We start from the raw sequence: 13,836 nt of genomic DNA on the forward strand, positions 1-13,836 counted from the left end.
GAGAACGAATTCAACATGAGTTGAAAAAAATATTAGGAAAAAAATGGATTTCTCTACTTCATTCGAATGAATTCAATCTAAAGGATGGTTTTGAAAATTACATAGTGCTAAGATTTTTGATGCACCCTCAAATGATAAAAAGATATGGAAGAAAAAAAAAACACAATTTAATATGCTATATTAATTCTTTTTGCTGCACTATTCCGAAATTAACAAAAATAAAAAATAAAAATATTTACATAAAACTGTAACATCATTGAAATTTAATATAAATGCAAATACTATGAAAAATCTTAGTAACAAAGTCCAAATTTTGTAAGATCCAATTAAGAATCTCTTGATGCCAATTCATTAGTGATTAACACAAATGATGCAACAAAAGGAAAAAAAATGATAAAAGCTCAAAAATTGAACAAATATGGACGGACTAAACTTCAAACGTTGAAGATAGAGAAACTAATGATGATAACAAGCATCACCATACCTTATTAACAAAGATTGAAGAAAAAAAAATCGTAATGAAACTTTTTATTACATCATATAATAAAAATCAATAATATAGAATGAATTAATATGTTTTTATCAACTTTTATTATACAATATTACTCCAAGTTGTTTTAATTATTGCTCATTACTTTAACAAAATAATTATAGATATATGTGAGCAATTTATAATTGTTACTTTTTATGACGAACTCATTATTAACAAAATTTTATAATAAATATGCTATAATATATGTCTAATATTTTCTAAAACAAATTTACATAAAACATTACAACAGTATCCGTGCATCGCACAAGAAACTTACTAGTTGTATTTAATTGTTGTCCCTTACAAAAATGCCATCTGGACTTTGCCGTTGACTGGGTCATAACTCATATGCAACATGCCAAATTAGGCAAAGTGGAGTAATAACAAACACCATAATCCTTTTTTATTGGGGTAATTACACATCATAATCCACTTAAGAGGTGTCAAACATACTTGTATCAATAATTCACTTTTGGTCAAATAAAGCAACTCTGGCAAAACTTCCTTATATAATGGACTACTTTTCTATAATTTGCACACTTGTTCCCCTTTTTTTCAAAACAATTATGCTTTTTTTTTCTTTTTTTTTAATCCTAATCTTCTGGATCTTTTGATAGACTGATGACTGACGTCCACAAAACACCCGTAAAAGAACAAACACAGAAGATCTTATATCTATCATACTACTCTATCTACTAAATCTAAACTTTAAAAAAATGTTAGAAAAATTATACAAAAATTAAGGGGTCTTTTGGTATGGGATTTTAAGCAACAATTTTCAATTTTTAAACAACATTATACGTATTTTTACATATTTTTTTCGCTCACACGTATTTTTAAAAAATTCAAACAACATTATTAGAACAATGTTACCAAACGAACCCTAATACACTTTAATACAAAATAAAACAAAAAATATAATGGAACAAAATGGCCCATAAAAGAAGTACGAATAGATTGGTTATAAGAGACCGTCAATAAATGTTAGAGACAATTTTTTTTTTTTTAAATTTTGTTGAAGTAACAAGTTATGATTAATGAAACATTACTTTTACATAAATCAACTATTAAAATGCCTTTTTTTTATTATGCACAAATAATAGTATAAAACCTTATATGATGAATCGGTGTCAATGAATCTATCACTCAGGTTAATCCACTCCTCACATCACATGTATATATAAAATAAATTGTAGTTTTTTTTTGAGGAAAAAATAAATTGTAACTAATATATATAGTACCATGCTTTTATAGACTTACCATATATTATTTTAATACACCCAATATAACTTAGTAGACCATTAAATTTTATTATACATTGACGTGGCATTATATTATGTGTGATTATATTATTTTTTTATTTCACTGTCAATCACGTTAGCTTTTGCTATTAATTAAATAACAAAAATAACCTAAATATTAGGTATTAATTAATTTAAACACTAAAAATAATAAAATTAAAATATAAAAATTAAAATATAAAAAGTACAAAATATAGAAATTAAAAGTTTACGCCCATTATAATTTGTTTCTCTCTCATGTTTGTTTTATGATTTACTCATAGCTGCTCTCTGTCAATTAGTGGAGTAGTTGGTAAAGCAGAGTCCTCTCCCGCGTTCTTCTTCTCTCAAACGCGTGTCCTGTGTTCGTGTCAATAAATAGAGTTGTTGGCTGACCACAAAGGCTACAAAGGGATAACATCAAATAAATTAAGAGCAAAAGACAAAACAAACCCTTTCAGCCTGCTTGTATATTAAGGGTGCGTTTGTTTCGACAGTAAAGCAATTCCGGAAAATGTTTTCAAGAAAAGAAAATATTTTCCGGAAAGGAAAATATTTTTAGGTGTTTGGTGGCATTTTAAAAAATACTTTGGAAAATATTTTCAGGTGTTTGGTTATGATCTTGAAAATATTATAGAAAATACATTTTTTACTTGATGCTCACATTTTCTCAACTTCCAATCAAATATTTATCATCATTTCTCAGTAAAATCACAAAAAAAACAAAACCCAAAAAAAAAAAATCCTAAAATCCGAGAGAAGCGGCGCGATCGCGAAGGAGGAGGCGCGATCAAGGATCGCGAAGGCAGCGCGATCAAGGATCCTGGGGTGCGACGGCGCAATCGCGAGGGCTGGGGTGCGTCGGCGCGATCGCGAGGGCTGGGTGCGTCGGCGCGATCGCGAGGGCTGGGTGCGTCGGCGCGATCGCGATGCTGGGGTGCGCTATCGCGATCGGTGCTGGGGTGCGACTGCGCAAGATCGCAGTGCCAGGGTGCAACGGCGCGATCTCGCGGTGGGTGTGGCGGTGCTCGTCGGACGGGGGTGAAGATCGGACCGGCTTGAGGCTGCGTTTGTTGCTTGACTGGAGCTGTGTTTCTGGAGCTTGACTTGAGGCAGCGAGAACGCGAGGGGAAAATGAGGGCTGAATTCAATTGAAGGTAAAATACAAGTGGAAACGAATTTCCGGGTCAGAGGCCTAAGTTTTACAGTCAACAGAAAATATTTTCCGTTTGACCATATTTTCAGCACCTGCCAAACACCCGAAAACGCGGAAAACCATTTCCTGAAACCGTTTACCGTCGAAACAAACGCAGCCTAAGGGTAAAAAGTCATTACAATTACTAAACAAATAATAAAGAAAGATCCAGAAGGTGCTGGACAAGTCGGTCAAGAAAAAGAGATAACATGAAATAAATTAGGAGCAAAAGACAAAACAAACCCTTTCAGCCTGCTCGTATATTAAGGGTAAAAAGTCATTACAATTATTAAAAAAAAAAAAAAAAAAAATCCAGAAGGTGCTTGTTAGACACGGTCAAAAGAATCCCGCAAACAATAAAGAAATAACAATAAAGATAGAGGAAAAAGCTGGTGGACAAAGCTCAATTACAAGTTGATGAAAATGACAAAACAAAGACAGCAGCAATAAACACAAAACAAACACAGAAACAATAAACAAATAGCACGCATGGTGCTCGACAAAAGCACTGCTCACCAGGTGCATTCGCTCTTTTTAATATAGATAATAGAAGTAAGAATACAAAACTATTATGTTCTGTCATTTATTTCCACTCTTTCGTTTCCTGGAAATTGAAGAAGCGTGGGACTGCTTTCATACATGAAAGGCTCTTTTTTCAAAGCGTTCACACCCTTTCCCAAATGTTCTTGGATGGAAAACCGAAGACCCGTGATACTTTACATTGCTGTTGTCAAACAAATGCCAAATGCCAGCTCACAATTCCTTTACATACACCCACACCCACTCTCACTCTAAAACTTTCTTCTATTATTTAACTCCAAATTTCCATTTCGATTTGATCTCTCTGTCTGATTCAATTCACTCCTTTTATCAATTTCGCAATCAAACACTGATTCAGAGCATTTCAATCAAGTCTGAGCCTCACAGAACCCGGGGCTCTTCTGCTGCAAGACTCAATCTTCAAAACCGTGATCCTACTGTCAAAAAGGTATAGTTCATCAAAAGGTATAGTTCTCCCATTTCTTTTAGTTCCCCCACTTTATCAAATCTCTGATCTTCTCGATCTTTTGCTTATAGATCCCAATGGTTTTCCTGACCAACGAAGGAGCCTCCTCCTCTTCTTCCACTTGTCGAAAGAAGTATGATGTCTTCTTGAGCTTTAGAGGTGAAGATACCCGTACAGGTTTTACTACCTATTTGTATAAGGCTTTGGAACAAAAAGGCGTTAACACCTTTATGGACGATAAGCTTCCGAGGGGAGAAGAAATTTCTGCGGAACTTCTCAAAACAATCGAAAAGTCCATGATTTTAGTTATTGCGTTTTCTAAAAACTATGCAGGGTCCAAATGGTGTTTGGACGAACTTGTTAAGATTGTTGAGTGTTGGGAAAATGACCAAATGGTTCTCCTTCGACCGATTTTTTATAACGTAGAACCAAGTGAAGTACGTAAACAATTGGGAAACTTTGGGATAGCGCTAGCTAACCATGAAAAGGAGTTCAAGGAGAAGGGAAACTTTGGGATAACACTAGCCAACCATGAAAAGGAGTTCAAGGAGAAGATGCAGAGATGGAGGGAAGCCTTAAGTAAAGCAGCTAATGTGTCTGGATCACATTATCAGGAAGGGTATGTACCTTTTTTTTCTTTTTTTCTTTTTGAGAAAGATACGTATCTAATTGTTGATATAATGATTCATGCTTTTATACTTCTAATGGTTTACCAAAACCACTACAGGCAAAAGTATGAAAATATTTTTTGATCATATCATTTGGTAGGAAGATAGTTAGCCTACAAAGGTGAAGTTGAAAAATTTTAAACTTTCCGGTTAAGAGTTTCACCCATATATATATATATATATATATATATATTTTTTTTTTCCCAAAATTTTGTTGATTATTTCTTTCCAACATTGGTAGTGGACAACGGTGGCTCTAAATTTTTTTTTTCTAAGAAACTTAAATTATGCAAAATCTAATTTAAAAAAAAAAGAACTTGAATATATTATCAACCAAACCAAAAAAAAAAAAAAAACCACTCAAAAACATGAAATTTTACAATTTTTTATATCTTAAAATCTTCATTATTAATACTATTAGCTTCATTATTAGTTCTAAGATTAATTATTATTATTGTTAAGTGAAATGGAATACAATACACTTAGAGCCATGGGAATCCGAGTACAATACCATCAATTAAACAAACAAATAAAAAGCACAATTATGAAATTTATATATAAAATAATATAACATAAACTTCACAATAGTATTTTATAAGCTAGTGCCTATAACTACTACACACACTGATTTTTTCTGTCATTGAACAACACGTGTAGTGATCTTAGGTCACTGATTTTTCAAAAATATCAATTAATAAAATATAATATACACTTACTAGTTACTTTACTAAACAAGAGTCAAAATCAAACTTCACGTATAAAACTTACATTGAACACAGGCCGCACTATAGCATTAGTCATGTAAATGATTATTAAGTTCTCGATCCAAATCTTAGTATATTAAAATCCTACATCATTAAGACGTTTTAAATCTCTCTAGGATCTATACTAAAGTGGGATTTGTGTGGGATCCCGGTCTGGATCTTAGATTTTTATAAGATCGCGATCCTATAATGATACCAAAGATCTTGTGCTATTAAGGAAAATTCAAAAAAAAATTTCTTGTTCATTTTTAGCCTCCAAATGGAGCCTAAAGGCCCCAAACTGAAAAAATAAATAAAAAAATAGATCAACTTAGTAGCCCTTGCCTAGATTTATATTTTTAAAAAATGAAAATTTAAAAAAAAAAAAAAAAAAAACTCTTCACCTCACCCTAACCTAATCGACAAAATCACAAAAGATAGAAGAGAAGAGAAGAGAAGAAAGAGATTAGAGAGTAGAGGGCTAGTGCATGAAGGACTAGAGATTAGTAATGAATTTGAGTTTGATGATGCCAATGAAAGTGAAGTGAATGAACCTCCAAATGCAACATTAAGAGATTTCCATAATTATCCAATGGATGATGCGGTGTGGTTTCTAACAATGTTGAGAATGTTGTTTATGATGATCAACCTTAATTTGAAAAACCTAGTCAAGATAACCAAAACTTTGGTCATGATGTTTGAGTGTGTTTGTGGTGTTGTTTGAATCATTATTATTTAGTTTATGTTATTTATGTGAAACATTATGCATTGTTATTTGTTTTGTGTTGTTTAAAGTACCATTGTTTTATGTTTTTATAAAAATTAATTGTAAATTATAAATATAGGTTTTTTTTAGGTTTTTTAATTGGAAAGTAGGATTTTATGATCCTTGTCCCGATTCTACAATCCGATCCCCAAACCCTCTCATCGATTCTATGTGAGATCTCAATCCTAATAACCTTGGTCATATATGATAGGCCAAGAATGTATTGACCCGTAGTGATGAATTAACCAATTAATTTAGCCAAGTTAATTAATTAATCCAATTAACATGCAATAACGTGGTAGCATAAACAAATCACCAACTAAGTTAATATTCAGCGAAAAATAAAGTTGACACGGTGATTTGTTTACGAATAGGAAAAACCTCCAAGGCAAAAACCCCACCAAGCGATTTTAAGGTCACCACTCCTGAGACTCCATAATTATCACAACAAGCAATTACAAGTAAAGGAATCCTAATACCTTATACCAACCTATAGTTGAACCCTTACCCCAATACCCAATTGGACTTGTTCTGTAGTAACAATCTCTCCATTTAATGCACGGCTCCTAGTACGTGACTAACCAATTCGATGCACAGATCCAAGTACATGACTAACCACCAACTTGAGAAGGATGTTAGCTGCAAAGTTCATCAGTTCATCACATGATGAAGATCACGAAACTCTTTGGTTACAAAACCTTTCGGTGTACAATTGCAGGAGCTTCTTGAAGAGAAAAATGAACTAGGGCATATGTCTCTGATCACAATATGCTTGTGAAAAACTTTTGCACTGAGTTGCATTAACTGTGACGACCCTTAAAATAATCCTTATATATGTTTAAGGTTGTGAGAAAAGAAAGCCTAAACATGTATCCACAGATTGGAGTGAAATTAGATTTGAAAAACTGATTTTCATAAATCTCGATAGATAGGCTATATATTGAGAGTTGTCGAGCATCGGGCTTAAACAGTCTTCTAAACCTCGATAGATACTAGCTGTCGAGCTAGCTATCGAGTTTTAAAATCCAGCACTTCTTCACTTGATTCTTGGACCGATTTGCATGACTTTAACACTAGAACTTGAAACTTTGTTTCTTGAAGTATTAAACACATCCTAGATCTACCCAATTACAAGTAAAGTACGTTTTGTCAAATGATTAGCCAATTCTACATTTACATATGTTCCTAACACGGTTCACATATGTCCTAATAATTTTCCCCTTTGGCAATCCTTAACAAAACCACAATAAACAAATGAATATATGAGAGAAGTCATAAATCACTCAACTCATACTCACTTGTTGAATACAATAAAATCTATCCTAACACAAATTCTTGAAAAACTTTGCAAGAAGAGAGTTCATGGCAAGAAAGACTTTGACAATCTATATTTCTGATACACATTAATCAAAACCCATCACGGCAACTTAGTGTGAGATAGAGATAAAAGATTGCATACAATAAATAAGAAGCATGTGCATAAAGAGAGAAAAGAAACAACACATGAAGAGATAGGTGAAAGAATGTAATAACAACCTATATATATATATATATATATATATATATATATATCAAAAAGAATACAAGGTTTGCTATCACAATGTAAGAACAATGTATCTCAAAAGTAAAGAAAAGAAAAGATACAAAGAGTCCTCACTACATCCCTCAAAAAGAAAACACCCCCCTAACAATTATATCTTCTATAACTAACTCACCCTCTATGTACATGACTACTCTCATACCCAAAACTACTCTTCCCTTTTTGTTACGAATGACAAAGGGTAAATCACTACGAAACAGTCATCTCATCATCATTGGAAGAGCTAGCATCCTCATCCTCATTAGCAGCACCATTAGAGTCACCATCGTCGTCCTCGTCCTCAGAAGCCTCTAGAGAAGGAGAGGGAGACTCTACGAAGCTACCAAGGCGAGCCTGTCATCGTGCAATACGACTAACACGGGTGTTCACCTGGTACCACTTAGTAGTGAGCTTATCAAGGCGAGCATCCATGCGCTGAAGCTGCGCCATGACCACCTTAAGGGTCGCACCATCCGCAAAAGTAGAAGGAGTGGATGTGGATGAAGCAGAAAAAACAGAAGGAGTCGATGTCTTGGTCCGTGGCCACTTCGGTTGAAGCTGGGCCTCGCTCCGTCTAATGGCAGTAGCGTTTCTGGCACACATCACTGAAAAGTAAGGAGACTCGGGATGGGAGATAGACGCATGACGGAGAATCCTTGTGATAGTAGAAGAAAAAATGAGCATATTATGGGTCATTGTATCCTTATAGACTTCTATAAGGGATAATATGAAGTGAGAGGGAAAATCTATGGTGATTCCCTCAATAAGGGATAACAAAAGTCAAGCATGAGACTTAGTAATCGAATTATAGTGAGACAAGGGATGTAGAACAAATGTCATCACCATATTCCGCCAGTTTCAATCGAAGCTTCAACTGAAATCCTCAAAACTTTAATCACCATATTCCGCAAAAGTTTTTCATCCGACATTTGTTCTACATATAAATAAATATAAATATATATATATATATATATTTATATATATATATATATATATATATATATATATATATATATATATATATGTAGAACAAAGGAAGATGAAGGAAAAGATGAATAACAATATTAAAGTAGAGCGTAGTGGGGAGATAAAAAGGTAAGGGAAGAAGAAAGGTTGAAGAAAGTGTAAATATTTTTTAAAAAAGTGAATGTAAAAAAAATTATAGGAAAATTGGAAATAAAAAAGAATTATATATAGATATTAAAACCGACAAAAATGAATATATAAAGTCAATAATCTATTTATATATATATATAGTAAAAAAAATAGCAATAAATAATAAATAATAATTATGTGGCGAATAACGTGGCGATGAGGTGGCGCAATAGGAGCTCAGTAACAATAAATGTCACGCTTTAGTTTTTAGTAATATATAGATATAGATATAGATTGACAAATTTTTCTTTAGCTTGAAATTGGTAAGTTTGTTGTTGGGCTTCCCCCCCTCCCCCCAAAAATGATTTAAGATTGGCAATTATTAAATTTTGTTGTTGGCTTTGCTTTAAAAAAAATTAGATCAATAAATTTTATTGTTGGACTTTTTCTTTTTGTTTAAAAGGGCAAGAATATAATCAAGAGAGGCCAAATTTAATTATATTGGGCTTACTTCAATTACCTAAAAAAAATTTAGGGTGTTTGCAATTTTTTTAGGATGCACAATATATTAAATATGCTACCACTAGTAGTGGGTTTCCAATAAATATGATACCTCACGAGAGGTGAGTTTTCATGCAACTACTTGCTAAGATTCCAAAAGTAATCTAGAAGGCATATTTTTAAAGAGAAAAAAAAAAGATTATGTTAATATTAAGAGAAATGATATATCTGAAATCTACATGTACTTTATTTAAAAACGTGTTAGTTGTAACTTATGACTCACAAAACTAGATATCTTAAATTTCGTTCATCTGCTAATCTAACTCATTATATGTTATGTTTTCTTGTGCTATGTGATTGGCAGCCGCACTACATATAAATCTGAATATGAATTTATACAAGGAATTGTTGAAGAAATATCAAGTGCTACATTTAATGGGAGACCATCATATGATGCTGAAAACCTGGTTGGAATAAATTCTCGTGTAAAGGACATAATGTCACTTTTAAATATTGAGTCAAATGAAGTTGGCATTTTAGGGATTCATGGACTTCCTGGAGTAGGTAAGACTACAATTGCAAACGTTGTTTATAGCATAATTGCTCATCGATTTGAAGGAAGCTGTTTTTTGGAGAAGGTTAGAGAAGAGTCTATAAATTATGGCATGATACGACTACAAGAGAAACTTCTTTCAAAGATCTTACAAGATAACTATTTGAAGGTAGAAAGTGTATTCAAAGGAACCAATTTGATAAAGGAGAGAATTGGTTGTAAAAAGGTTCTTTTAGTTCTCGATGATGTGGATAATTTAGAACAAATAAAAAAATTGCTTGGAAAATGTGACTGGTTTGCTTCAGGGAGTATAGTCATTATAACAACAAGAGACAAACATGTGCTAACCACTCTTCCAAAAGGTCATCTAATTTACAAGGTCAAAGAACTAGGTCCATGTGAAGCTCGTGATCTTTTTAATATGCATGCCTTCCACACAAATGAGCCCAAGGAGGAAGATTATTCAGAACTTGCAGAGCTGATTATATCTTATGCTAAAGGACTTCCACTAGCTCTAAAAGTAATGGGTTCTAATTTGTGTGAAAAAAGTATATGTGAATGGAGAAGTGCATTTGAAATGTATAAGAACATTCAACATGAAAAAATTCAAGAGATACTCAAAATAAGTTTTCTTGGATTGAGTAAAAACGAAAAAGATATTTTTCTTGATATTGCATGTTTCTTTAAGGGACGCAACAAGGATTATGTTGTAAAGATATTAGATGCTTGCGACTTATTTCCAGATTTTTGTATTAGAAGGCTTATTGATAAATGTCTCATAACCGTTGAACATGGCACATTGGGGATGCATGACTTGCTACAACAAATGGGTAGAGAAATAGTTCAAGAAGAATCTGAAGGGCTTGAAAATCGTAGCAGAATATGGTGTCATGAGGATGCTAATAAATTACTAACTAGAAATAAGGTATAAGTTCTTTTGCTTAACCTTTTATTTTTCCCCAAATATATTTTTCATTTATTTTTTCCTTTTCAATATTGAAGAAAAAAAAATTTTTGTTTAAAGTTTTTAAAATAATTATACTTTTGTCGGATTTTGTTATGAAGTGCAACTAATTCTTTGTCTTATCTAGGGGTCGGATAAAATTCGAGGCATAATGTGGTGCGAACCTGAACCAATAACAGTATCATTAAAAGCTTCAGCTTTCAAAAAGATGGAAAATCTCAAATTTCTTATTGTTAAGAATGTACAAACTTCCAAAAAACTTAAATATTTTTTCCATGAATTAAGATTGTTTGAATGGTCAGACTATAATTTTTCCTTGCCATCCGAATTTTGTCCTCCAAAACTTGTTGGACTGGAGGTGTCTTGCATTAGGTTACCAAATTTATTCGGGCAGGTATGAGTTTATTTTTTGTGAATCTTCATTACCGTAAATGTTATTTTTAAAATTAGATGAAATGATTTTTTTTTTTTTTGGTTTTTTTTTAGGGGTGCCATAACAAATATTTGAGAAGTATCAAGTTGGAAGGGTGTCAATCCATCACAAGAGTACCTGACTTATGCGCACCAAACTTAGAGACACTGGACATTTCTTGTTGTGATGAATTAATTGAGATTCATGACTCTATTGGACTTCTTGATAAGCTTGAATTTTGGAGCCTCCGTTACTGCAAGAAACTTCAGACTCTTCCGAGGACCCTCAAGTTGAATAAACGTTTCGAGCTACGGAGCTGCCCAAGGCTTGAGAGGTTTCCCGATGTGCACCCTGGAACGAAATGTAATATCACTGTGACTGATTGTAATATCAGAGAATGGCCTTCATCACTAAGATATCTCACCAAAGGTATTATCAAATTAAAGATAAAGGCATGTGTAAACCTTGGGAAGTTTTTGGATAGCACCAATAAATTGCAACTGCTTGAGGAAATAGATACCCCTATTCTCGACTGCTTTTATATTATTGGGGCATATTCTGAAAATCCGGATTTCCTAAGCTATAATGGAATTTTAATTGATTTAGATTTTTGGTTGGAGTATGATTACTTCCCGGCATTGAGATACATGCGTATAGATAACTCCAATATTGTTAGTATCCCCGAATGCATTAGCAGATTATCTAGATTAAAAAGGATTTACATAGATAATTGTAAGGAGCTTCGGGAAATTCAAAATCCAAGGCTTCCACAATCTATTAGAGAAGTGAAAATAACAAATTGCCCATCGTTGCTTCCACAATCATCAAGCAGATTATTGAATGAGGTGAGGTCTCTCTCTTTGATAATTAAGTAGTAAATATACAATTTTTTTTTGTTAACTTCTTTCACAAACTTCAATTTCTTGTTTTTGTTTAATGCAAGCAGTTTGGAAAAATTCTAGGGATTCTACCGATTAGAGTCAGTGAAGGTGCAAGAACCGACATATTAATGGATCTCTTTGATGACTCTGAATCTGAATCTGAATCTGATTCTGAAATTGAGGATTATTGTATTTTTCTACCAGGAACTGAGATTCCAAAGTGGCTTAAATTCAACCATCAGAGTTTTGGAAATTACATATCATTCAAGGTTGGTTGCAAATTTCCAAAATTGGCCGTCTGTGTTGCTTTTCGTTCAACGGAGGCTCAGATACGCAGAGAATTTAGTGTTCACGTTTCCGTCAATGGTTGTAAGCAGTATTTCAATTCTACAGAAACAGAAGAAAGTTGCGAGGAACTGTGGTTATTTTCTCTAGGGCGTTGGAATAAACCAAATCTATCTGAACAGAATCAGGTGGAGGTGGAGGTGGAGGTGGAGGTTTATGAGGTAGGAAATCACACTGATTTTATAAAATGGTGGGGGGTGAATGTAGAATGCATCTGCTGTCCTCAGAAATCAGATATTACTTACTTGCCGCTTCTGAGTGACAGGAATGGTTGTGGGTCATCCTCAGTTTTGAATGACACTGAGCTCTCGCCTTTTCAACCTGTTTTCCCCACTTCTTATGGCTCAGTTATGGATTGCGGGGCTTTTAACAATGAAGGAGATTTAGGGAATTCAATGGAACCAACAAATACTGGTTTTGAACCTGGTTTGACAAATGGGTTTGACTTCGGCTTTGCCCAGCCAAATTTGGAGTTAGGCTCAGGTGTTAGTAGTGGGTTTCATTTGGGTTCGTCTTCAATGGCCCATGCCAGTGTAAATGATGACTCTGATTTCTATATGGGTTCGTCTTCAATGGCCCATGACTGTTTTCAACCTGTTTCCCCCACTTCTTATGGTTTTGAACCTGGTTTGAAGGGCTTTCTTGGTGATTTGAATGTGTCATTGTCAGCCCCTAATAACTCTGAACTCCTTGCATTGTTACCTGGTCCAAATATGGATCATCAGGTTTCCAATACCGTAAATGACTTGAGGCTTTTGAAGGGCATTCATAATGATGGGTGTGATTCAGATGAAAGAGAAAGTGAGCCTCCTCTGTTCCCTGATTCGACAAATGGGTTCGACTTCGGTTTGGCCCAGCCAAATTTGGATTTGGGCTCATGTGTTAGTGGTGGGTTTCATTTGGGCTCGTCTTCAATGGCTCATGACTGTGTAAATAATGACTCTGATTTCAATATGGGTCCACCACCGAAGAAAGCGAGGACATCTTGATCAGACTTCAAAGAATCATGCCTCTCTTTGTTTCCCTGATTCCCATCTGCTCCAACGCCAAGTTAGTCCCCTTCACTAGTAAGTATTACAACTCCAAACCCTCTCTTTTTTTGGTTGTTTGAATGGTAATGTTCTTAATATACAACGAGTGCTTGCTTTGTTTGTTGGACATATATACATAAATGAAGTGCTTTTATGGTCTTTTGCTTTTATTCAAGTTTATGTTGTGTTTTGCACGCTTGAATATTCTATGAGTAATAGCTTACGGCCCTTGTAGTCATGTGGTATTTGTTTTCCTTAAAAGCGGTTTATAAAGTAAAAGGTGTG

At 33.9% G+C, this 13,836-nt stretch overlaps 1 protein-coding gene across 33 annotated transcripts in view; it reads left to right on the top strand.

Moving 5' to 3' along the window:
• Positions 1–3,589: 3,589 nt before the first annotated feature.
• The window catches only part of LOC142624584 (TMV resistance protein N-like), a 146,100-nt gene continuing 135,853 nt past the window's right edge, over positions 3,590–13,836 (top strand). For 31 of the 33 annotated variants that reach the window (XM_075798226.1, XM_075798227.1, XM_075798199.1 and 28 more), the window contains exons 1-6: positions 3,590–3,995; positions 4,085–4,632; positions 9,730–10,843; positions 11,010–11,276; positions 11,369–12,139; positions 12,241–13,587. In XM_075798226.1, coding sequence (XP_075654341.1) covers positions 3,753–3,995; positions 4,085–4,632; positions 9,730–10,843; positions 11,010–11,276; positions 11,369–12,139; positions 12,241–13,509 — 4,212 coding nt within the window. In that variant the 5' untranslated portion in view covers positions 3,590–3,752 and the 3' untranslated portion in view covers positions 13,510–13,587. Of the gene's footprint in view, positions 4,013–4,084; positions 4,633–9,729; positions 10,844–11,009; positions 11,277–11,368; positions 12,140–12,240; positions 13,588–13,836 lie in introns of all 33 variants that reach the window. The other 2 variants (XM_075798204.1, XM_075798228.1) reach the window with 2 other exon arrangements.

Source organism: Castanea sativa, chromosome 2 (genome assembly GCF_040712315.1).
Source record: "Castanea sativa cultivar Marrone di Chiusa Pesio chromosome 2, ASM4071231v1".
NCBI classification, from domain to species: Eukaryota; Viridiplantae; Streptophyta; class Magnoliopsida; order Fagales; family Fagaceae; genus Castanea; species Castanea sativa.